At 41.8% G+C, this 27,623-nt stretch overlaps 1 protein-coding gene across 1 annotated transcript in view; it reads left to right on the forward strand.

The window, feature by feature from the left end:
- LOC124598405 (Down syndrome cell adhesion molecule-like protein Dscam2) overlaps nt 1-27,623 on the forward strand; it is a 701,156-nt gene that overhangs the window by 381,898 nt on the left and 291,635 nt on the right. The window contains exon 9 of the mRNA XM_047135998.1: nt 18,837-18,990. Within this exon, the coding sequence (XP_046991954.1) occupies nt 18,837-18,990 (154 nt within the window). The remainder of the gene's footprint in view (nt 1-18,836; nt 18,991-27,623) is intronic.

The following is a 27,623-nucleotide window of genomic DNA, read 5'->3' on the forward strand; positions in this document are numbered from 1 at the left end:
CAACAGTCAATGCAAGTTGTTTGGCCTGCCATAATAAACGTGTGACTTACTTTTTGAAGTACCCTCCCAAAAGTCTGCAATTAAGCTCTTCAGAAATCGTTTCACACCGAGAACAATTCGTAGCCACTCTGGAAATGTCTGCCACACAATGCTTTCCTCATCCGAGAAAAGAGGAATAATCACTTGGTGTCATGTAAATAGAATATAAGGTGTATTAACATCTTCAAATTTTGTAGTCCTTTTCCTCAGTTGCATGTAACATTATGATATACTGATAATTTTTACTTTTTGGACCGTTTGACTACAACTGAATGAAACACAATTTTCGTGCCAAATACGTTTCGCCTTTATTCTCTGCAGGGCATCTTCAGTGGCCTGGAGTATGTACATATTTTTACTATTTAGATTACATTCTGAGGCAATGTACCTAGGTCTATGCGTTATAAACATCACATCAAAAACCAGCCCCCAGAACTGTTCATAACCCACAGGTACATTGCCCCAAAATAGAAACTTAAATAGTAAAAATATGTACATACTCCAGGCCACTGAAGATGCCTTGCAGAGAATAAAGGCGAAACGCGTATGGCACGAAATTGTCTTTCGTTCAGTTGTAGTCAGACGGTCAAAAAAGTAAAAATTATCAATATACTGTAAGAATATAAGGGGTGAGGCAAAATTATATATGAAAGAGAAGTAGCTTATTTGACTGTGTCCCATGCAAAATGAATTGAGATGTGGAACATAGCGACGACGAACTTCGTCCTGTTAAAAATATCATACAATTAAAAGTGACCCACGATTACTTTTCACTTTTTCTACTGTTGTCTCGATCGTGATACGCCTGTCTTCAAACGCCAGGCTCTAAGTTTCTCCTGCGATTCCCGATTCCTCAGCACTGGGATAGTGTGCCAACTCGTTCTTAGTCAATCTGACTAGTTTGACAACACCTGGAGCGTCTGCTCCAACCAGTGTTTCCACTTTTAGGTATTTCATCCGTTTTAGGGTGAAACGTCTTACGTTATATGTGGTTTAGGGCTACTTTAATTTGACATGGATTTAGGGAAATTTAGGGTGAAATCGAACTTAAGGTAGTAACCATATCACTTGTAGTAAGCACCACAGAATATATTACTTTACTCGATGGCCCCAGCGATGTATTAAAGGGGATTCAATCAAACTCTTATTGAATGTAATCCATCTAATTTTATCTTGCTATATTAACTATGATATGACCATTGTTAAGGGCGACATCGGAACTTAGTGGTATTACACCGACAGTAATCACACGAAAAGTTGATCAATTAAACCGGGATATGTGAAATATAGTGGAAAAACAGATATACCACTGCATGGTTCCGGGATGTATGAAGGTAAACGTTTTCGTGTTTGTGTTATACAGTGACAACTTTAGGTTGTGAGTGCCTAGTAATAATCATCTGGTATGAGAAAAATAACACACGTAAGTTGTAAGGATTTGTGAATGCGAATTATACCGAAGCTCATCTTCAAACGTGACATTTCTTTGAAGAGGTAATATGAAATTAAAATAAGGCTGTTGTAATACCATACTCAAAGTCCAACAGAAGAAATGAACAAATTTTATGCAAGTCGCCAGGAATTTTTTGTGGCAATAATATTGCAGATAAAACAACGGTTCGACTTGGATGAGAAACCTTTCGATTTTCCGAAATGTATAGATCCCCAAGTAGCACGAAATACGAAGAAACAGCCTGTGAAACCGTGTGTTTACCCATTTTAATTTTTTTGTGAGAAAAAGCAACATGCAGAAAGCAGACAATGAATGGAAACATCAAGCTGTCATCAAAGCCAAGCATTTTGAGGTTAACGGCAAGGAAAAATTAAAAAAATTCCCAGATGAGGTTTACTGGAATAAGGTACTAAGTTTGAAAGATCATCAAGGCAGTTTTATTTACGAAAACCTCGAAATGGTCATTTCACTTTTATTCGCAGTTCAGCCATTAAGTTCTAGGGTAGAAATATTATTCAATGTTCCTAAAACCGTAAACATGGACAAAAGAAATAGATTTAACAACGATAACCTTAATGAGTTGCTTCATACAAAATTGGGAATGCTAGAAAATAGTTACTCAATTTTAAAACTCGACAGAGCCATGCTAAACTAGCGAAAAGGTGTAAAAGTAATGCTTTTGCTTCTGGTCCTGCAAGTGTATGTACTACACGTATTTCATGTCATTAAATACGTGAAATAATGTGTTGTTCTGTATTATAATTACACTCCCTAAATCTAGGGGTTTAGGTGTTTTTGGATACTTTAGGAATGATTCCGAAAGCAACTAGGGTAAAACCAGAATCATAAGTGGAAATATTGTCTCCAAGTAACCACTGTGTAGTGTGATGGTGCACTGTTGCAGTGCACTTCAACCAACTCATCATGCATTGTTGCAGCGTTGTTACCCTTCAAATGCAGAAAAGACTTACCACACGATAAAGCACTACGTCAATGAACAGGCTGCGCCAAATTATTTTGTCTTTTCAGCGGCATACTACATTACTGTGACGTAGTTATTTCAGCGCGTATCAAGCTGCAGACATGTATCAGCTATTTTTTCGAGGGTGTAGTTGAAAGCTTTCAAACTGCTCTTCGTAAAATATTGATTCTCATAGTTCAGATTTATCATGTTAACGGCAGAGATCTCTAGATTAATCTTAACAACAAAGTGTAATAACTAAAGGCTGGTAGCTCATCCTTCGCGGCAGAAGTGAAATTTATTTACTATCAAACAGATACTGTAAAACAGTTTTTAAACTGAAATATTCAGTTTTTATTTTAAGCAAGACAGTAAAAGCATATAATTTGAAAAACCTGTTGACAAAACGAAGACAGGGGTACTTAAAGAAACATGTACAGATCAGATATAGTTGTTGAAGATGGAACTATAGATCAAATAGAATAGTGTAGACGTTTACTGTGCTGTTACACACATACATGGATAAAAACCTGACTTTAAAGGTATATGCAGCCGCTCGCACGAAAATTTCAAAAATAAGACACAGATGTGATATTTTTCAATACACTTGTCCGTCTTGATCGTTATTTATGTAGATTTGTACCGTGACTAATGCTGTTTGTGAGGTAGCCTATCTTAAACAACAATCATTGGCTATTAGGTGACATTAAACTGAGTTGGACTCGTCAACCAAAATTCGTATCAATTTCTATAAAATTAAGCTTTCAGACTTTCAAAAAATGACCTATAAAAATAACGGATAGGAATTGTCACGCTACAATTCAAAGTACCGATTACAATTTAAGCATACAGTAATTTCATAAAAAATAGCATACGTTCATTTCATAGAAAGTAATCAATAAAAATAAAATGGACGATTGTGTTGTCAAAAACTATTTAACATATGGCTTAAAATCAAACAAGGCAGAGCTTAAAACAACTTCATTTCTACTGTAAATTACGTAAACCTGTATTGCAACATCTTTTCCTGTTCGCGAGGTGAAGATTTAGAGGATGACAACTTTATTAAAATACCTCTCACAAAATATCGTCCTGCGCATTCATATTTCCGGCAGTAAATGGACGTTCAAGCTTGGCATTCTGGCAACGTTGTACTCACATATGTGGTACCTACCTCTGTTAGCATTTTCGCTAGTGCTGTGCACTTGGTGCAGTGAACAGCGTGTTCGAATCTGGGTCTAAACAGATTTGTTTTTATCTGCCCATTTCTTTCTGCCATATAATATTGCAGTATAGACCGTTTCTTAACCCACATATGTCCAACATTTACATAGTACATGTTTGGAAATTATTTGAAAGCACGTTGCTAGCCCTACTGATGACGTAAGATCATAACGAATGTAATAGACCTGAATGTGACAAGAATAGTAATTGCTGCTAATCGATGGGACCATTGGGGAAAGGTTCACTGCAAATAGGTTTGGAATCCAATAGAGGCAGCGGTGTGAAACAATTCGTGTCCACGACCAGTGAAAAAAATTGTGCTACCAATTCTGTATTCGTACTACGTAAGTGGAAATGCTTTGTAGAAGACCCACAGTAAACGCCGTATGACGATTAAGACACCAGATATCATACAACGCAGGCTACATTTAACAAATAAATACAATTTCGCCTCGACCCAGAATCGAACACTTGATCTCCTGGATGATAATCCAAAACGCTATCCACTGTACCAACTGCACATCACGTTGAGGGTTTTGCGAGTGAGATAGTTACCGTATATGTGGTCAGCGTGTAGCCAGAATGCCAATCTTGAACGTCCATTTATTGTCGGAAATATGAGCAGGACAATATTTTGTGACAAATATATTTGCATAGCTAGTATGTGGGGAATCGTGCTGCGAAGTCTGAGTGCACTAACATGCTGGCATGAAAAAGGTGTCGATTTCGGTACCGTTGCCCTCTCACGGCTGTTGTGTCTACTTGTGAGTTGACGAGATACTGTGTATCGAAATTTTAAATGTAGAATGACGTTATTCTATTTGTGGTAAAAATATTACTTCCCATTTGTTCTGTTTATCTGACAGAAGCTGATGATGGCTGTAGCCAAAACGTGTAAAGGTGTATATTTTAAAAAAATAAAAACATAAATAGCGACCAAGACGAAGAATTATTGACTAGTGATAAGGATCGCGGACTCATACAACGATTTTATGTCATTTGTACAAAAAACTGGTATTTTTCAACTCGGTTGAAGATCCAGTTCTTAACCATGGAATTGAATAAAAGAAAGAAAAGATAAAAAGACGGTACATGAATTCAGGCTACCTCTATGAAATTATTAAGAGGCACACTTGGAAAATCCAACAAGGTATGCAGAAGAACTCCTGCGGAGTTTGGAAAACAGAAGAGCTTCCGATAGAATTCAAGCTGTGAGGGAGGTTTCGAGTCCTGCCCGGATAGCTCCGTGGTAAAAATATTGCCCGCAAAAACAAGGTTCCGGGTTCGAATCCCAAACCAATAGGCATTTTTAATCTGCGTGGCAGTTTCACCACAAGTAAAGTTTATTAAAACGTCGAGCTGGCGAATCAGATTACACGGAATCAGAAACAATGCTACTGGGAAAAGATGTATACATCTTTTGCTGAAAATCCGATGGTCAAAACGACAGATAAATACGAAATGTTCAAGTTGTAAAAATGAATAGTGGCAGATTACCTCTCATAGCTAAAAGCTAAAATTCGAAGAGACATAAAAGTATGGCCCTTGCTAGGATAGCTCTTACATAAAATGAAGATTTTTTCAAACAGTCAACAGCCTTACCTCGTTGAATACACTGGTTTCCGTCAGATCATAGAAATGAAGTAACATTGGGCATGGCCGATTTTTGAATGGCGTGCAGTTGAGAATGTTTCCATTTGCCTTTGGGGCAAAGCGGAGGAGGGGGGAGGTCGCAAATTTCCTTAACATCTTACGCCAACGTCCTCGACCAAATTCCAAACTTTTCCGCAGTGTTTCATGAAGTGAAGGCCTGTGATACTGTTGATGGTGATCCATCAATCATGATCCATCAATCAGACGGAAACGAGCTCGGTGGGCACCTTGGTGCTACTCAAGAGCAGTAGGCTATGTGTCGGCACCAGATTTCGCCTTCTCCCATTATCCAACACAACAAGGGTAACACACTACACACACCCAATACAGTCACCTACACCTGTCAGATATACTCAAACATACAACTGTCCCAATTCGCCAAGGAAAGGTGCCAGTTTGCGCGAAGGAAAGAAAAACCTTTCCAATTAGGCTGCTGAACCTACCCTTCAGGGTCTAACATCCGACACTGTCATACAATTTTGCATTCAAGAAGAAAAATTGGTACTTTTATGTAGGCGATGCTAGTGTTTCCAGAATGAAATTTTCACTCTGCAGCGGAGTGTGCGATGATTTGAAACTTCCTGGCAGATTAAAACTGTGTGCAGGACCGAGACACGATCTCGGGACCTTTGTCTTTCGCGTGCAAGTGCTCTTCCAACTGAGCTACCCAAGCACGACTCACGACCCGTCCTCACAATTCTTCTTCCGTCAGTTCGATACTAGCGTTGTAACAAATCCCATTAGAGCGAAAGCAACAAAAGAGTTGGTAAATGAATGGACTGGTTCTCTGAAAATGGACTCTCCCTAAATTTTCAAAGTAAAGCACACTACATTCAGCTCTGTACAATAAATACTCATACTAACAATTCATGTAGCACATGAGCAGGGATCGGTAAGTAGAGTAGAATGTTCCAAATTTTTGGGTGCACCAGTTGATGAAAACTTGAACTGGAAGAAGCATATTACTGAGCTTCTCAAACGATTAAGTTCAGGTGCTTTTGCTTTTCGTATAACTGTTGACATGTTTTGCATATTTCCGCTCAATAATGTCGTACGGAACAGTTTTCTGGGGTACCCAATGCTTAAAAAGAAAGTATTGATTGCACAAAAGCGAGCAGTAAGAATAATGTGTGGTATTCACACAAGGACGTCATGGAGGTACCTCTCCATGGAGCTAGACTGTCGCAATACATACTTTCGCTAATGAAATTCGTCATAAATAATCATACCTACAACACTACAGACAAAAATAACCTTCATTGACCATTGTTAAAGCTGAGAACGGCTCAAAGAGTAGCTCAATATGAAACAAGGAAAATTTTTGACCGTTTGCTCAGTAACATGTCTGACAGGTAGCAAAGCAAGTTTTAACTCTAAATCGAAATCATTTCTCTTGAGCAACCACTTCTGTTCTACTGACGAATCTCTACTTAAAAACTGGTAAAAAATCCTTGTTTTTAAGTGTAGTGACATGAGTAGGAGTAAAATGATAATTTGTTCATTAATGTTAACAGTAATCATGTACACAATCGTGTAAACTGATTCGTTCCACATCATTTCGATAAAAGACGCGTTCAAGTGATCTATGGAACGTGTAACTAACTAACTTACTTACTTCTTTCTCAAATAAAATAAATCAAAAATTTTTTAGCCATCAGGCAAAAGAGTCATTGCTATAATCCGTCTCTGCAACAGCAGACTGGACGCTGGCAAAATATCTCGAGTTCTGTACCTGCTGTCTTTTTTCTTTTGCGAACAGTAGGTACCCTTCACAAAAAGATCATAAAAATAGATGGATATTTCCACTTTTGTAAAAGCAGTCTTTCTGTTTACGTTTGACATTCGTTGTTCCGCTCGTCCTCATTCCGTAGGTCGTTACACGCTATTTATATTTCATACTTACATTACGTAAAGGATTCCACTCAGAACTTCGAGTGCGCTCACCTTTCCACCTCCAGTTACCCCTAGTGACATTTAGGGTGTCTCAGGGGAATCTCATCAAATGCACGTTCCACACAAGCATGGTCCGGACAATGGATCGCAGACTGCAACATTATGCGGCGCTTAAGTTCGGTACAAACTGTGCTATGCTAGGTATAGAGTTCCAGGTTCATTACGAAGGCTAAGTTCTATATACATTGTGTCAAAGGACACTGAACTCGATCCTTATCGAACTTCCGTAATTACTTAGAACAGGAATCAAAAGACGACTCATAAACATTACTCGCACTCAATGATTAACGTTTTTTTCCACAGTTCTATTGGAACACCTCCGTGAGCCATCATTTTTTGATATCTCGACTGCAACAGTTACAAAAATCTGTAAGTTCTTATATAAATTTCTCCTAATTGTTGCTGGTTGCTATTTCATCTGCCACCTTCTCTGACGAAAACAGATGTAAGTCCAACATAAGTGGTTTCATCATGGTCATATTGTTTTCATTGTATCATCACCACCATTCTCTACGCTTATTCTTTTTTTTATTTTATTTCAGAGCACTGTATTACTTTCCTAATGTCGTTTCCTTGAAACTTCTTTCTCTTTATTATTTGCTTTATATCTTGTGTGATTTACTTTTCTTTGCTTTATTTTCCTATGTAATATTTTTTCTGTTTGCAGCAACAACTTTATTAATAATTTCCCTTTGATTAATTTTGAAGATAAGAACCTGTGGATCAGCAGAAACAGTTATAGCTCCCTGTTCTTAAATGCATCCTCATAATTAACATTTATGATTCTTTATGGCTTTGTATCCATTTTTAAACTATACCTTACTGGTCTATTGTCATCTGAAATTCCAAACCATTTGAGGACCATGTTGGACCATTGTGTATAACTGATTTATTGACTGATAAAATACATTCCATTTCTTTTTATTTCCATCTGGCTATTGCCAAGTCTATTTTATACTCATTCTCTTCTGGAATAATGTGTTAAGGATAAATATGATAAAATACAGTCCATTTAATTTTAGTTCCGTCTTGTCTTTGCCAAGTCCATTTTACACTCATTTACTTCTGGAATAACTGGAATAGCGTGTTAAGGATAAATACAGTGTTCTCTCTGCAAATTCCATTAATTATGATATCTGTGGTATCTGGAACTACACCCAATGTTACCCAATGAAAAATTGTTCTTTAATTATGGTCCTACTTTCGCGAGGCTGGTTATCTTTTATAAGCTTCTACAGCTTCTCGTAAAGTCATTTTCCCCTGGAATAACGTGTCAAAATTCTTTTAATTCTAATGTATACCATTTGATTTTTTTAACTACGAAGTATTTTTAGAAAGTCATCCGACTTCACAAGACTGTATTCTGTAACCATTGGTACCCAACCTTTCAGAGACCATTACCTCTAATCGCCACCAGATATTCACATATTAGCTAGAACTCTCCCCCTCCCCCCCCCCCCCCCCATGCCTTTTCCCCCACCATCATCAACATTGGCGTCTAACTAAAATTCAGAATGAATAAGAATTCCTTTGTATACTTTTTTTAAAATGACGAAAATGATAATCAGGTTTAGTAGATGTTTTACTAAACCACGAACTAATGAGTCAGTGACACTATTGATGTTACTTATTTCGAACAACCTCTCATAGGATATTCATTGGACAAATATATTATACTAGAACTGACATGTGATTACAGTTTCACGTAATTTGGGTGCATAGATCCTGAGAAGACACTACCCAGAACAACCACCTCTGGCCGTAATAACGGCCTTGATACGCCTGAGCATTGAGTCAAACAGAGCTAGGATGGCGTGTACAGGTACAGCTGCCGATGCAGCTTCAACACGATACCACAGTTCATCAAGAGTAGTGACGCGTATTGTGACTAGCCAGTTGCTCGGCCACCATTGACCAGACGTTTTCAATAGGTGAGAGATCTAGAGAATGTGCTGGCCAGGGCAGCAGTCGAACATTTTCTGTATCCAGAAAGGCCCGTACAGGACCTGCAACATGCGGTCGTGCATTATCCTGCTGAAATGTAGGGTTTCGCAGGGATCGAATGAAGGGTAGAGCCACGGGTCGTAACACATCTGGAATTTAACGTCCACTGTTCAAAGTGCCATCAATGGGAACAAGAGGTGACCGAGACGTGTAACCAATGACACCCCATACCGTCACGCTGGGTGATACGCCAGTATGGAGATGACAAATACACGCTTCCAATGTGCGTTCACAGCGATGCCACCAAACATAGATGCGACCATCATGATGCTGTAAACAGAACCTGGACTCACCCGAAAAAATGACATTTTGCCATTCGTGCACCCAGGTTCGTCGTTGAGTGCTCCATCGCAGGCGCTCCTCTTTGTGATGCAGCGTCATGGGCAACCGCAGCCAAGGTCTCCGAGCTGATAATGCATGCTGCTGCAAACGTCGTCGAACTGTTCGTGCGGATGGTCGTTGTCTTGAAAACGTCCACATCTGTTGACTCAGGGATCGAGACGTAGCTGCACGATCCGTTACAGCCATGCGGGTAAGATGACTGTCATCTCGACTGCTAGTGATACGAGGCCGTTGCGATCCAGCACGGCGTTCCATATTACTCTCCTGAACCCACCGATTCCATATTCTGCTAACAGTCATTAGATCTCGACCAATGCGAGCAGCAATGTCGCGATACGATAAACCGCAATCGCGATAGGCTACAATCCGACCTTTATCAAAGTCGGAAACGTGATGGTACGCATTTCTCCTCCTTACACGAGGCATCACAACGTTCCACCAGGCAACGCCTGTCAACTGCTGTTTGTATATGAGAAATCGGTTGGAAACTTTCCTCATGTCAGCACGTTGTAGGCGTCGCCACCGGCGCCAACCTTTTGTGAATGCTCTGAAAAGCTAATCATGTGCATATCTGAGCATCTTCGTTCTGTCGGTTAAATTTCGCGTCTGTAGCACGTCGTCTTCGTGGTGCAGCAATTTTAATGGCCAGTAGTTTAAGTGTATGGTTATATCCCGATCAGTCGAGTTAAGCTTCGCTATAATAAAGGCTCTCGCTATAAAAGTTAGGACATCCAGTGCACACTAAACCAATGCATGAGACGGTAAACACTCTCACAACTCTGTGTAGTGCTAAAATTTCAGTGTAACATTTTGTTTCCTCGGAATGAGTTCAACTGCTCGCGGAAAAGGTTCGCGCCCTCCCTTTTAAAATTCCAGCGCTTCTCGACTATGACGGTGACTTTCGTCAGTGGCTGTAACGGAGGCGACTTTCCCCGCTGAATGCCATGTGCTCGCGCTCACACACGGTGCTCGGTTTCCTCTCTACGTACAAAAGCCAAAGCCGCGTCGACGGCCCGGCGTCTTTCACGCTGCATCTCCGCATTCAGACACTGGGAGGCCAACACATTAACGACGACACGTTAGCCGGACGGCTGAATACACGCTGCCAAAAGAGGGCGTGTGGGGCCTCCTCAACTCGTCCTTTCGTAAGTGCATTTCTCTCCTTAAAACTCGCCCGTCTTGGACTCTCTAGCCTCTGCGTCGTCTCCCCGATTAAAATATTTCGTTGCATTTCTGGGAGGCGAAATATGCGACTGATGCTCTTTTGGTTAGCGTTGCAAGATACCAGCAAGGATGTCCCAGGTTCGCTTCGTTCTGATCGCCAAGGACTTTTTCTCTGCAATGGGAATGTCTATGTAATGGTTCGTTCAAAGTCGTCAGACCAAATAAGGGGCTCAGTAAAAAGCAAACAGCGGCATTGCCACACAAGTTACCGAAGGAGCGTCAAACAGGGCCCCAGTCAGACTGTCCGCCTGCAACAAAATAACAATATACTCTTAATTTCAATTCCTCTCTAATTAAATTGCGGACACTTTCGATAACCAGACAGTTTTGTAACAGAAGATTAATGAAGAATCAGTTTTAGCTTACAGAGACCTTTCAATCAATAAACATTACTTGCCTTTTGCGTTTTACAATAGAAGTAGACAATGACTGAGAGCCACGTGTGACTAATTTCAGTAAAGGAACTAATCGCACTCGCCAAAACATTTATTTACCCTCAGAAGAAATCACTCCAGTACCGTGTGTAGCAGCAGCAGACTGTAGCTTTAACAATGGCCTCATTTCGACGAGGAAGAGAACCCATAAAATTTTACTGGTATGCCGTATCCAGCTGAAACGACTTACTCATGATTAGATCCCGCAGGACTGCCATACTACGGGAACGTTGGTTGTTACTTTCCACATGCTATGCCAAATAGCCTCAGACTTTTCCTATGGGGTCAAGACCGGATGACTTAGCGGGCGAGCCGAGGGTGTATTTGTGCTCGTTAAACTTGGAACATACACACGCAGCGCTCTGAACATGGTTGCTGCCACATAGCAGTCGTGAGTCTCCAATAGTGATGGGATACGCATTTAGTTTCCGATATCAGTATCGTAGATAAGTTATTTTTCGGGAACAGTTACTTGTAACGGCTGTTAACAACTGCCAAAAATAACTTATTCGTACTACCAAATGCAACAATATCCTTCCACATTTGGTATAAGTGATACCGGATGCGGTTATTTATCAGTGTAGCAATCAAAGAACATGTGCCAATAATTCCGTTTATTACTAACTGGCTACAGTATCTGCTGAACTGTGCCACACTATGAAGCTGAGCTGACTATACATTGTGTCTCTCCTAAGAGTCGCCACGTGCATTTTCTCGGGTGTTTATGAAGATATTTGCAATTTCGTTTTTGTAACGTGTACCTGGAGTCAACCCAAACAAATCCTGCTCATCAGGTCTCGCATATGACGCCCAGAGTAAGTATCGGTTTGCTTCCCATTACAAACAAAATTATTTTTAAATCGTAATTTTACTTGCCCATTCGATAGAGCGGATCCGAATTAATTTCATCAGTATGTATTAACAAGAACAGTAAAACACGAAGAGCAATCAGTGCTCCATCAGCTTCCGAGCAGCGTTTCTCCATTTCGGTATGAGTCAGCGCGGGAGAGGGCGGTGCTGTCGTTGGTGTGTTAATGGTTGTTCACCTTCTTTTTCTGTCCCTGTTGATACGCATCGGTAAAACGAATGCCGCAATAGAGTAATTTGGAATCGCTCTGTCGAATGGCTGTTTGTAACGCGGAACAAACCAACGCTTTCCATGGCCGGTGGACGTCGCGTGAAAGACGCGATAAGCAGTATTTGACTGGGCTGTTTCCAGCTACACATTGCAAAAAACAAAATTGCAAACATCAGCCGGAACACCAGAGAAAATGCGCCTGACGACGCTTAGGAGAGGCACCCTGTGTACTTAGCAATCTTGAGCTGACTATGTTTCCAGAACCCTTCACTCGATGTTACAGAGGTTATCGGCGTTTCGTATAGCATGGAGATCGCGGTCTAGTGCCAAATGTAGTTATCTAAGGAGCTTTAGAAAGTTATTTTCGAAAGCAGAGTGCGCGAAATGTTTCACTGCGCTATTAAAAGTTGAATTTTCAGCATCCGCTTTTTTAAGTGTGATCAATAGGTTATGTATGCAAAATTCGAAACTGAATTCCACATTTGGCTGGTCCTGGATTTCTTCATCTCTGTGTACTGTCGGTAGCGAAAGCGAAAGAAAAGCATCCCTGTAGCGTCTTTGTCAAACGAAACAGGAATGGACTAGAGTTATCCAATATTCCATTTAGCAGTAACCTCTAGTATTTTTATATCTATAAATTAACCAGTTATTCCAACAGTTACTTACACGAATAGACCAATACCCTAAAGTTCATTACCGAGCGAGGTGGCGCAGTGGTTAGCACACTGGACTCGCATTCGGGAGGACGACGGTTCAATCCCGTCTCCGGCCATCCTGATTTAGGTTTTCCGTGATTTCCCTAAATCGTTTCAGGCGAATGCCGAGATGGTTCCTTTGAAAGGGCACGGCCGATTTCCTTCCCAATCCTTCCCTAACCCGAGCTTGCGCTCCGTCTCTAATGACCTCGTTGTCGACGGGACGTTAAACACTAACCACCACCACCTAAAGTTCATTGTGATTTACCCATGGCAAGACAGAGCGAGACCGACTTAGAAATACATTTATCGGTAAACAGATGGCGCGCAGAATTAGCAGCAACTCACCACTCATGTCCATGGCAGTACGAACATCTCATAGTCGATGTATTCATTATTCGACACCGAAGGGGAATTAGTAAAGTACGACGTACACACGTCGGGAAATAGATGACGCAATATTCGCAGTTACTGAAATCGCTGTCACCTACTGACACCTGGTTATTTTCCTAACTGTGAATACTTAACAACCGGTTATTTGTTCTAGTTAAGTTACTTCCTCTGGTGACCACAGTGTATTCATCATACAGATGTAAAAGAATGTGAGAAATAAATATCCTGCTTCATGTCTATGGTAACCTGAATGAGTAGGTCCAAGTTACGTTAAGAAAAACAACCACAAAACATAACATTACAGAACCACCTCCAGTCTAGACTAGGCCCTCCTCACTTGAGACAAAACCGCGATTTGTTGAACATACTAAACACCTCCACGCAGTTGCTGTCCAGTATGTTTGTGGTTTGTCATATACCAGCAGTACACCTGACGGACAGGCAACCCGGTGGACGGAGAGGCGTAGCATACATGCATAGCTCCAAGCCGTGGCCTCCCAGAATTTCGGCCGCCGGCGAGTGTCGTATCGCAACCTATAGACGGCGGGGAAAGCGCTACCAGATGTCCTCCTCGGTGGGGATCTACTTCCCTCCACCGAGTTACGTGCGAGTACTGGCTACTTATAGCAGCGTAGCTCCACTGATCGGCATGTTACGGCCATTAATGAAGTGTCAGTCTTGTTACGACCACTCGATATGTGTCGACCATCATACAACAACCAATGTCAGTACCTATGCAGTTGTAATACCTCTTGCCTGCTGCCTTGAACTTCCACTGTCGAAGGGTGGGTCTTCAAGTACCACTGCCGCACCTTCAACATGCACTCCAATAATGTGTAGGATAGAAGAATTTTACCCTTACACCAAGACAGTAAGACCGAGATGCACCGGTGACGCTGTACCTCAACCTACCACAAAAAACTTCATCATCAGTTCTCCGGCGACGCTTTGGGCAGGCAGACATCCATGCCAGCTAATACTGATCCCGGTTGGAGTCATCGTCATGGGACGTCAGACGTCTCCGACCTCTCCAGCATCACCTCCGAGAAGTGTCTTGGCCAACTTCTACCGAGTACACCCTCCTTCCATTCAGTGGGAAACTAAACTGGCTTCGTCTCGACGTTCCGTCATTATAATTAACTTTGTTATATTCGGGCGACCGCCTGATACTAAACTGAAAGGATTTGGTATTAACTTTCGTAAGCAGTTTTTTTTAATGTCCTATTGTTGCAGTTGTTGCGGTCTTAGTACACAGACTGATTTGATGCAGCTCTCCATGCTACTCTATCCTATGCAAGCTTCTTCATCTTCAAGTAACTACTGCAGTCTGCATCCTTCTGAATCTGCTTAGTGTATTCATCTCTTGGTTTCCCCTCTAAGGTTTTTACCCTCCACGCTGCCCTCCAGTAATAACTTGGTGATTCCTTGATGCCTCAGAGCATGTCCTACCAACCGATCCCTTCTTCTAGTCACGTTGTGGCACAAATTCCTCTTCTCCCCAGTTCTATTCAATACCTCCTCAATAGTTACGTGATCTACCCATTTAATCTTCAGCATTCTTCTGTAGCACCACATTTCGAAAACTTCTATTCTCTTCTTGTCCAAACTATTTATCGTCCGTGTTTGACTTCCATAGATGGCTACATTCCACACAAATACTTTCAGAAACGACTTCCTGACACTTAAATCTATACTCGATGTTAACAAATTTCTCTTCTTCAGAAAGGCTTTCTTTTCTATTGCCAGTCTACATTTTATATCCTTATTTTGCTCCCTAAATATCAAAACTGATTTACTACTTTAAGTGTTTCATTTCCTAATCTAGTTCCCTTAGCGTGATCTGATTTAATTTGACTATATTCCATTATCCTCGTCTTGCTTTTGTTGATGTTCATCTTATATCCTCCTTTCAAGACACTGTCCATTCCGTTCAACTGCTCTTCCAGGTCCTTTGCTGTCTCTTACAGAATTACAATGTCATCGGCGAACCTCAAAGTTTTTATTTCTTCTCCATGGATTTTAATTCCTAGTCAAAATTTTTCTTTTGTTTCCTTTACTGCTGGCTCAATATATAGATAGAATAACATCGGGGAGAGGCTACAGCCCTGTCTCATTCCCTTCCCAACCACTGCTCCCCTTTCATGCCCCACGATTCTTATAACTGCCATCTGGTTTCTGTACAAATTGTAAATAGGCTTTTGCTCCCTGTATTTGACCCCTGCCACCATCAGAATTTGAAAGAGAATTCCAGTCAACATTGTCAAAAGCTTTCTCTAAGTCTACAAAGTCTAAGTGTCCTATTATGTGGTAATAAACCTTTCTCTTGTTGATCTGGAAAGTGTTGTTTCTTAGGCATCTCCAAACGTGAGATATAGCAGTTTGTCCATTTAAGACGAGCAGCTCTTCTTGCCGCTATGAGTAACGGCCTTTTGTCAGGTACTGGTTCCCAAATGTTCAATGCTAGCAGGTCCCTTCTCAGTGTTCGCTTCTCAGAAGCTGATTGTAGTTTGACCTGCACTATAATGACAGCCGCAGTTGCTTTCAAGCTTAAAACTGATTGTCTCTGACATGACACTCGTCTCCGATCTCTGTCGGTTACGATCTTTTTACAACTACTGTTCCTACGCCGTGTTATTTGACTGCTGGTGGTACACCACTCTTTGTAGACATGGTTGACAGTCCGCACTGATATACCAACAAATCGAACAGTTTCATTGACGTTGCAGTCTTAGGAACGTCCAAAGAAAATAGCTGCTTTCTGGCGTCCCGTCACGTTCCCACGTCGACGCGTTTTTCTGTGTTGATCCCATGCAACCGACCTTCAGTGCCTCGACTAATATCGGCGGTCGAGTTCACACAACTACCTGGCACCAGTTCTACGCCATCCATATCGCTCCAGGGCGGCTAATGAGCTCTTCTAAGGCGGGGGAATTATATGTTCTCCTGTCAGGTAGTAATTCTTTCTGGTTTGAACAAAAACGAAAAAAATAATATTTAAAGAAACTCTCGGCTATAAAGCTTTGCTTCAGGGTATATTCCTGCTAATTGCATTAAAATACAGGTGTGTAAGGGATCGAACAACATGGTGTAGAATGCAGAGGAATTGCGGTAAGTCTCCGTACTCAAAATTTTTCTAGTATGCCTTAAGCAGAAAAACACAGTCAAAAACTTAAATGGCCCTGAGATAAATAAGTGTTGCAAAATCAGGAGAGCAGGAGCGAGCTTATTCGTCTCAATAACTGCTTTGACCGGCCAAATAAACGTGTCTTTGTAACACAATTCTGGAGAAAATGGATAATGCAAAGTCTTTCTGAAAGTACGAGGGGTGTTCAATAAGTAATGCATTTTCTGAAAGCAGGTTGGTTTTATTTAAGATTCCGGTGCACCATATTATTACCCACTCTTCTGGCTGCAAGACATTATTTTTCAACATAATCTATGTTCATGGCGACGGACCTACTGTCACCTCACTGACAGGGTCTGCGTGACCGCATGGCTCCACTCTACCAGTCGATGTCGGAACAAACGTGTTGCTGCATGAATAACGTCCCTATTATCCACCTACTGCTTGCTGCGGAGTGCATCCTTCATTGGGCCAAACAGATGAAGGTCGGAAGGTGCGACATCCGGGTTGTAGGGTGGATGAGGAAGAACACTCCAATGAAGTTTTGTGAGCTCCTCTCTGGTGCACACGCCTGTGCGAAGCCTTGTGTTGCCATGGGGAAGGAAAATTTGGTTTGCATTTTAGTGGCGGCCAACACGCAGAAGGCGTTCCTTCAGTTTCCTGAGGGTGGCACAATACATTTCAGACTTGATCGTTGCACCATGAGAGAGGACATCAAACACCATTCAGAGTTCCAGAAGACCGTCGCCATGGCCTTACCAGCCGAGTGTGTGTCTTTGAGCTTTTTCTTCGGGGGAGAGGTGGTGTGGAGTCACTCCATGTATTACCGTTTCGTTCCGGTTGGAAGTATCGAAACCATGTTTCATGGCACGTGACGATGTTCACAAGAAAAAGTCACCTTCAACCTCGCAACGCGCTAGCAGTTCCACGCAAAAGGTCCTTCGTTGCTCTTTATGGTCTTCTGTTTGGTGGCAAGTTACCCAGCGGGCACACACCTTTCACAACCCCAACTTGTATGTCAGCACTACCAACATAAATGTCCAGCTGAGAAGCGAGATGTTTAATTGTGATTCGTCGATCATCTCGAATGACAGTGTGCGCACATTCCAACATTCCAGGAGTCACAGCTGCGTGTAGCCACCGGTATGGGGGATGTCGGATAGGTTAGCGCGACCTTACGATGATGACATCCACTTCTCCCAACGACTCAACGTGCTTTTGTTCATTGCTACTTGGAACGCACCTCCGCTACTATTACTGAAATTACAGCGGCTGACGCAGGAATATTCCGCCATACCCCATAGAAAATTTCGCATTCTTTCAACCACAACTGACCAAGAGAAAAAGAGAGTTGCCTTGCTTATCGAATGCCCCTCGTACATTCAAAAACCTGAGCAAAACGATGAACGCGGTTGGAGAATATTTTCCTGTATCGTTAGCCGATTACAATTGGTGGAACAACCATGAGGACCTCAGTTTCATTCTGTATAAGCATACCAACACGAGAATACCTCCACCACCTGATTGAACAACACCCTCTTGAGTTGTCAAGTGGGATTCGTAACCTCGTGAGGATCCAGACGTGGTCGTACGCTATCATCGCCGTGTAACGCGACTCACCAGTCCACATAACCATTTCAGATCTTTCAAGCATTCAACTGCGACGTCTGCACCCTAGTCCTAATCTCTGATATATATATAAGTACATTGTTCTCTGGTGAGGAAATGTTTTTGATCAACATGGCTGTTAACCAGTTGTTGCCGTCCAGCACTGAAATTGTAAGGGATTCACTGCACATTGGCCCATCAATGCGCTGTTTCAGTCCACAGTAGTCAAGATGTTGGCGCCGGCCGCTGTGGCCGGGCAGTTATAGGCGCTTCAGTCTGGAACCGCGAGACCGCTACGGTCACAGGTTCGATTCCTGCCTCGGGCATGGATGTGTGGGATGTCCTTAGGTTAGTTAGGTTTAAGTATTTCTCAGTTCTAGGGGACTGATGACCTCGGATGTTAAGTCCTAAAGTGCTCAGAGCCATTTGAACCATTTCAACCGTAATCTGATGATGGTCAGACAAATACACAAATACTAAGCTGCTTAAATACGGAGCTAGATCAAGATCCCGAAGAGATCGTGGCTTATATGTTGGAAAGTCTTGAAGCGCACAGGCCCGGTAACGCGCTGTGACTGGCCGCCGGTCGCTGTGTGGCCAGACGGCAGACGCTGGTTGCCAGACTGAGACGCCGTGGCGCTGGTGTTGCAGACACGGTGCCGGAGCTGCAGTGGACGTTCATGGAGCAGGCCCTCAGTCCGGGGCCGCCGGTCTCTCTGCGCTGCTCCGCCGCTGGAAGTCCGCCCCCGCAGTTCACCTGGTACCTCGACGGCCAGTCGCTGACTGCCGCCCAAGTGGGACACAGGTGAGAGGCAAAGCGCTCTGACGTGGTGTCCAAATGTACCCCAACACTAGGGATCAACGCTCCTCTTCTGTTTAAGCATATACAGGGTGTTTCAAAAATGACCGGTATATTTGAAACGGCAATAAAAACTAAACGAGCAGCGATACAAATACACCGTTTGTTGCAATATGCTTGGGACAACAGTACATTTTCAGGCGGACGAACTTTCGAAATTACAGTAGTTACAATTTTCAACAACAGATGGCGCTGCAAGTGATGTGAAAGATATAGAAGACAACGCAGTCTGTGGGTGCGCCATTCTGTACGTCGTCTTTCTGCTGTAAGCGTGTGCTGTTCACAACGTGCAAGTGTGCTGTGGACAACATGGTTTATTCCTTAGAACAGAGGATTTTTCTGGTGTTGGAATTCCACCGCCTAGAACACAGTGTTGTTGTAACAAGACGAAGTTTTCAACGGAGGTTTAATGTAACCAAAGGACCGAAAAGCGATACAATAAAGGATCTGTTTGAAAAATTTCAACGGACTGGGAACGTGACGGATGAACGTGCTCGAAAGGTAGGGCGACCGCGTACGACAACCACAGAGGGCAACGCGCAGCTAGTGCAGCAGGTGATCCAACAGCGGCCTCGGGTTTCCGTTCGCCGTGTTGCAGCTGCGGTCCAAATGACGCCAACGTCCACGTATCGTCTCATGCGCCAGAGTTTACACCTCTATCCATACAAAATTCAAACGCGGCAACCCCTCAGCGCCGCTACCATTGCTGCACGAGAGACATTCGCTAACGATATAGTGCACAGGATTGATGACGGCGATATGCATGTGGGCAGCATTTGGTTTACTGACGAAGCTTATTTTTACCTGGACGGCTTCGTCAATAAACAGAACTGGCGCATATGGGGAAGCGAAAAGCCCCATGTTGCAGTCCCATCGTCCCTGCATCCTCAAAAAGTACTGGTCTGGACCGCCATTTCTTCCAAAGGAATCATTGGCCCATTTTTCAGATCCGAAACGATTACTGCATCACGCTATCTGGACATTCTTCGTGAATTTGTGGCGGTACAAACTGCCTTAGACGACACTGCGAACACCTCGTGGTTTATGCAAGATGGTGCCCGGCCACATCGCACGGCCGACGTCTTTAATTTCCTGAATGAATATTTCGATGATCGTGTGATTGCTTTGGGCTATCCGAAACATACAGGAGGCGGCGTGGATTGGCCTCTCTATTCGCCAGACATGAACCCCTGTGACTTCTTTCTGTGGGGACACTTGAAAGACCAGGTGTACCGCCAGAATCCAGAAACAATTGAACAGCTGAAGCAGTACATCTCATCTGCATGTGAAGCCATTCCGCCAGACACGTTGTCAAAGGTTTCGGGTAATTTCATTCAGAGACTATACCATATTATTGCTACGCATGGTGGATATGTGGAAAATATCGTACTATAGAGTTTCCCAGACCGCAGCGCCATTTGTTGTTGAAAATTGTAACTACTGTAATTTCGAAAGTTTGTCTGCCTGAAAATGTACTGTTGTCCCAAGCATATTGCAACAAACGGTGTATTTCTATCGCTGCTCGTTTAGTTTTTATTGCCGTTTCAAATATACCGGTCATTTTTGAAACACCCTGTAGCAGTCCATTAAAATTAACAGCACTAGCAGCTCTCTGTCGCAAAAAAAGTCTGATGCTACTGTAGCTCAACGCATGTGAGCAACCCATAGTGGCCTGCCATTTATGTATTCTGTTTTACAAATTTTGTGACTAAAGCTTTATCGCTTGATCTTTAGTTTAATACGTGACACGCCAATTTGAGAGTTTTATTTCTGATGAGGGCACTCATAGCTGTGCCGAAACGTGGGTCAAAAGACTCATTTTTTTGCGCCAGAGAGCTGCTATTGCTGTTAATTTTACTTTGTAAACGGTCGCTGGCCACGCAGCCATGTTCAAAACTCTAGCAGTTCATTCTTTCTTTGCGTACAGTTGTGTTTTAATGTTCATGTAATACATTCAGTTAATTAACATACTTCTGAAAACAAACAATTGGATTTGCGTAGTTCGTCAGTTATCAGACCCAGTGAAGAATTGATACAAATGGGTGAGCCTTGAAGAATAGAGAAAGCTGGTCGTTTTCGTGTTGTAGCGTTCACAGCTGATGATGCATAGGTCATACGTTCCCAGTGAGTGCTGCAAGGCATTAACTGTATTTCCTAAATGAGTGACAGTATTACATGTAGTTGTAAATTAATGTTTTTATGACTCCGCAATAATTCAGGACAGCACTGTCAAGAATTCTCGAATCATATTTTAAACTTTCACTTACAAACTATTTTCCTCCTTTCTTCCTCGTGACTCCAAATAATTTATAATTTCCGTTAGTAATTAATTTCAGTATAATTGGACAGTGTAGTAGTTAAGCTTCCTCTTGCATAATTGTGTTCCATTCACGAAATCTAACAATATGTAGGGCAATGCTTATCACTGCCAGTAAATCCACTGAAATATTTGATGTCTGAAGACTTTTCTATATCTAGATAACTTAAACAAAGTTTATCGCTGGCTTTGTTCGTAGATAAGGGCTCAGAGACATAGCCGCCCAAAAAGCTGCATTAGAATATATTTATCAGTAGTGTAGCACAAAATTTAAAATATCAAGACGTATTCTCCTTATAAATTTAAATAATGACGATCATCTTTCTAGAACTGTTGACATAGAGTGATGTTCTTTAAAGCGGTAGTAGCTAAACTTAACGCTGCACTTGAAATGCCGGATAGCTCCACGTAGCACAGATTAGAGTGGGCTGGGGGATAGGGATTGGGGTTGGGGCAGAGAGGATGGCTTCTACAGAACGCATCTCTTACGAGTTTCTAGAAGTTTCAACAAGCTGAGCCTAAGCAAGTAGTATCATGCGCTGTGTGGTTTTCACTTGCCACTGCTACAACGAAGGAAAATTAACAGAGTGGCTGAACCTTCACTCTCGAATATCTTTCTATTAAGCTTTGATGCGTTATTAATAAACGGTTTTGATAGTGTTAAAGATACTGTTTTTTTTAGTTTAGACACTGGCAGTTCCATCCATTGTAGGTATGTTTACCAGAATGAGTTTTTCACTCTGCAGCGGAGAGTGCGCTGATATGAAACTTCCTGGCAGATTAAAACTGTGTGCCCGACCGAGACTCGAACTCGGGACGTTTGCCTTTCGCGGGCAAGTGCTCTACCATCTGAGCTACCGAAGCACGACTCGCGCCCGGTACTCACAGCTTTACTTCTGCCAGTATCTCATCTCCTACCCTCCAAACTTTACAGAAGCTCTCCTGCGAACCTTGCAGAACTAGCACTCTTGAAAGAAAGGATATAGCGGAGACATGGCTTGGAAGGTAGGAGACGAGATATTGGCAGAAGTAAAGCTGTGAGTACCGGGCGTGAGTCGTGCTTCGGTAGCTCAGATGGTAGAGCACTTGCCCGCGAAAGGCAAAGGTCCCGAGTTCGAGTCTCGGTCGGGCACACGGTTTAATCTGCCAGGAAGTTTCATATCAGCGCACACTCCGCTGCAGAGTGAAAAACTCATTCTGGAAACATCCCCCAGGCTGTGGCTAAGCCATGTCTCCGCTATATCCTTTCTTTCAGGAGTGCTAGTTCTGCAAGGTTCGCAGGAGAGCTTCTGTAAAGTTTGGAAGGTAGGAGATGAGATATTGGCAGAAGTAAAGCTGTGAGGACGGGGCGTGAGTCGTGCTTCGGTAGCTCAGATGGTAGAGCACTTGCCCGCGAAAGGCAAAGGTCCCGAGTTCGAGTCTCGGTCGGGCACACGGCTCAATCTGCCAGGAAGTTTCATATCAGCGCACACTCCGCTGCAGAGTGAAAAACTCATTCTGGAAACATCCCCCAGGCTGTGGCTAAGCCATGTCTCCGCTATATCCTTTCCTTCAGGAGTGCTAGTTCTGCAAGGTTCGCAGGAGAGCTTCTGTAATGTTTGGAAGGTAGGAGATGAGATATTGGCAGAAGTAAAGCTGTGAGGACGGGGCGTGAGTCGTGCTTCGGTAGCTCAGATGGTAGAGCCCTTGCCCGCGTAAGGCAAAGGTCCCGAGTTCGAGTCTCGGTCGGGCACACAGTTTTAATCTGCCAGGAAGTTAGGTATGTTTAGTTGATAAATGTATCAGTAGACGCACTAGAACATGACAACATCACCATCCGGCGACAATTTCACTAAAATTAAATGAAATGAAGGCGCGAAAGATCTCTCCGTACTTCCAGGTGCTAACGAGTCTCTTGCTTTGCTTGCTAAAGAGCGTAATTTGCAAATTTCGTTTTGTTACTTGAGGTGCACTTTTACGGTTTTCACAGTATCTGCTTTAGAAAGAACTGCCAAAAACACGTATTTTGTGACATAATTGAAAGGCAATAAAATGTTGGTACCACTCTCCGGCATTCGAAAATTTGAATACAGTGGACACTGATTCGAAGCCTTCTCCAACATGGAAACAATGAACCGCGTCTGATTCATCATCTGGTAAATTGCATATAACACAATCACGTGACACGGTCAGATGGCTCTTACAGACGAGTGCCCAAACAATTTCTGATTGTCATGATGGCTGGTCCCTTTCTGACTGACGTAATGGATGGCTGATGATCATGACACTGCTGTTAGTCTTCACAGGTGTCGATCGGTACCACTGCTGAAACAATGTAATGTTAGTACACTGATGGCATTGAGCCTAGTTCGTCAGCAGCTGTTGCATCCTAGTGGCATTGTAGAGCTAGCATTCTTACGAAAGTGCGCTGTTCTAGACACGACGTACATGTCACCTATAGATCGTCTTGACCTTTCAGGGAAGGTAAGGTATTCTGGCTACATGGCGAAATTCTGTCGTCGTGAAATCCTTGAGAATGTTAAAGGTGAGTTTCAAAACTGTATTTGCCACCCACTGCAGAGGATCGATACGTGTTACAATCATCCCTCCCTAAACTACTGATGCCTACTCGACGATGGATCGCAGAACCGTCTTCTACAGATCAACTTCTGTGGGAGTATTGCCGTCGGGTTTAGGATCGGTTGGAGCTGCTATGGTCTGCACACTACTCTTATCCTCAAAGCAAATAAAATGTGTGCTGCCACCAGGGATTGCTATTCTAACATAAAAGCTGATAGCTATCCTACATCGTCTCCAATACACTTATTAACGAGTGGCAGTGACAATCACCATATTATTGGCCTGCAACTCTACGCCTATACCTCCTAACATAAGAAGAGGTAACCATTCCGACGTGGACAACGTAGCAGACTGTAAACAACACTCTGCGAACGTCGACGGCATATGCTCGACAGAGGCGCATTACAGCTTTGAGGGAAACGAAATGGCAGATGTTTATGGTTGCGTTGGCAGTTCGATATGGAAAAATTAGTCTTTGTGGAATGAAAACTAACAATTTTCTACGAAGAGATAAAGCTTCACCAGGGAAATTTGAATCAAAGAATGCGGCACCCCAGAAGACCAGAAAGAATTTGAGCACAAATACATCTTCCGCAATCTTGTGTGTCACTGACAGGATAAATTCCGTAGCTGAAGAAGCTTTGGAATCATCATCTCGCTCCGAAAATTCGATTCAAGAAACATCTACGCTGCATCGGCATTATACTGTTCCTGCTGCGGTGAAGAGGACTCCGACTGTATCATCTTCGGATACATAAATCGGCTTAAACGCCTTGTTGCGAGATATGCTAAAACTGAACTCCCCCCTGCTGACATAGTGCCGTCCTAATTATCACAGAAGAACTAAAAGGTAAACAGAGTCATATATAAATGCTTTTGCTTGACATGGATGTCAGCCTTTAATGTATAGCTACGGTTAAACATGTACAGTGTTGTATGAAACTGTTAGTAAGTCATGAATTACTTGACCGTAAACATTTTTATTTTGGTCTCATTTACACTTCCTATTTACATGAGGTTGTGTTTGTTGATGTCAAACTTACATTCTAAAGACTTCAGAGCTCCATCTTCTGGCACCTTATAAGAATGCAGGAATCAATCTACATTCATGATCTACGCCATCTGCTAATAGAGAGCATGAGGAACTATTTTTAAAGTACAGACACAAGAGCTGACCAACTGAAATAACTTAATTCATTAATGATTTCGGTTATGTTGGCCACTGTGGGTAAGCTGTCTTCCGGTGGCACATGAAAAACAGTTTTCCCGTGTCTTGTATCAGAAGATGAAATAAACTACGAGCGTAGATCGATTTCTGCATTGTTGTAAGATGACCGATGACGGATCAATTTGTCTCTCAAATAGATTGCATACAGCTTTGATATCAATAAATACTATAAAATGGATGTACGAAGTACGTATGTATGTGTATGTATCTACGTTAGCGTTCACAGCCTATGATGTGTAGGTCATGGGTTGCCAGTGAGTGCTGTGAGGCCCTCTCAACCCACTTGACCGATTTCCCTCTTACTGTCTGGAGAGGATCGCTGTGAGGGTAAGAACCGCATGAAAAAGCAGTGTAATCCATTACGCGGGAATACCCATACTTTATGCATCCAGTATTTGGGAATGAGAGCAATTAGTGACTTGCAACAAACTTACACATAATTTCAAACATCTACAAAATTTTTTGCCGCTGACAATCCCCATAAAATGATAAAACAAAAGAAAATTATCACTCACTACGTTTTCGCTGTTCATACAGTAAAACTGTCCCAATAACCATGATATTTTAATTTATTACTTTTTTACTACTAACCGCATTCGCAACACATTTTACAGACAGTATTCACATATACCACTAAATGTATAAGCAAAATTACATCATTGTACTGTAACGTTCCCTGGCAGCACACACACTATTAATCAAAGGAAATGACATTTGATTGTACTACGTACACTATGAAGCAATTTGTATGTACTGTAATTTTTTAACAAAAAAATATTATTTAATTTTGTATAAAGGACATTCGTTATTATTGTAATATTTTCTGTAATAATATTCTCGATGTATTTATGATTGTAATATTTCTATACTCATAATGTAATTACGAAATATGTCAATATCTGCGATAAGAAAAATGTAAAATACAGCCACAGAGGGGAGTAATGTTGTAAGATTGCAAAGAGACATTAACGGTCGGCAGTGGTATAAATAGGAATACATAATGTGCATTCTTTGTCGTCTTCCTCGAAAGCTGAGAGAGAGAGGAACCTGTGACGTAGCATTTTATGAATGAGCAGATTTCTTTTGTCTGTATCTATCTTTAGCCGCCATTAGAGGAGAAATTACAAACTAATGTAAGTTGAATTATTGTTGTGGTCTAAATACATTATAATTTATCAAAATTGTGCATTACTAATGTAAATTAGCTTGCCCATGTCATCTATAATATTTCTTTAAAGAATTTTCAGCATTTTTAGCGATTATCGTTGGTGTTGCTGGGCTGTGCCGCGACCGAACGATTTGCAGCGGCGGCACATTTGAAAAATTGTTCCGCTAAGAAAAATTAACCAAACCTGTAAATCGGGAGCAGATAAAATTAGCAGTGAATTACGAAAATATTTTTCTTTTACAGCAATCCTGAGACTGACGGAATTTGTTACTGGTTTCACTTTTGTGCATTCATAGGCGGATAGTTAACGTTGAAGTTTAACAATCTGTTGGTTCTTTCAATTTCTTAAGCAAATAACTTAAACGTATAGTGAAGTGTGTTTTATCAATGATAATTAAACGTTCAGGTCGGCTTGGCAATATTTAACCATTTTCTGCTAACAGAGACAGTCTTGTGTTCCATAGCTAACGCCGGGAAAGAATTCAGTAAATATTTAAAAAACCACTGCATTTAGAAAATGAGTGCCAAGGCCGAAATACGTAAAAAATTTAATTTATACAATTTTCAACTAAATGTTCTTAATCAGTTAATATCAATTTATCAGCATGAGAGGGTTGACTAAGGTTCACGTAATTTTAAATGTGCTTAATTCTGTCTAAATGAATTTTTATTACCACTCGTAAATAAGGGGTTCTACAACAAAGTTCGTACTGAAAGAAAAATAACAAAAATATATAAAGCAACATTTCCATCCCCAACATTTTCAAATCAATTCTTTTTTTTTTTCATTAAAGTACGGCATGTGGTTCACAAGATGTGTCGTCGTAAACACTGAGATGCGTGAAAAAGTGTCGCATCATGTGTAGCATTTAACTCTGTTCACAAAACATTTCGCAGACAGTATCCACTTATGCCACTGCTTTTACCTACAAAAATATTTCATTGTACGACAAATACCTCAAGAAAAATGACTCCTATACCCCGAGGTGCGTGAAAAACTGCCGTATCAAGCTTGTCGTTTTAATTTATTACTTCCTTACTACTAACTCAATTCACATTTCGCAGACAGTAGACACATATGCCACTGGATGTACCTGCAAAATTATATCATTCTGCCTTATGTAATTTAGGAGACACCACGTCATAAACATTGTGCTGCTAGAAAATAAAATTGTAGACCGAAAATCGCTAGGGATACAGGTGAAATATGTGTAGAAATACGTGTGAAATACTTTAAGTATACGTGAAATACATTTGACATGTAGGTATGTGAGCAAATACAGGGGTAAAAAGCTCATCTCAAACCC

This window comes from Schistocerca americana, chromosome 1 (assembly GCF_021461395.2).
Source record: "Schistocerca americana isolate TAMUIC-IGC-003095 chromosome 1, iqSchAmer2.1, whole genome shotgun sequence".
Lineage (NCBI taxonomy): Eukaryota > Metazoa > Arthropoda > Insecta > Orthoptera > Acrididae > Schistocerca > Schistocerca americana.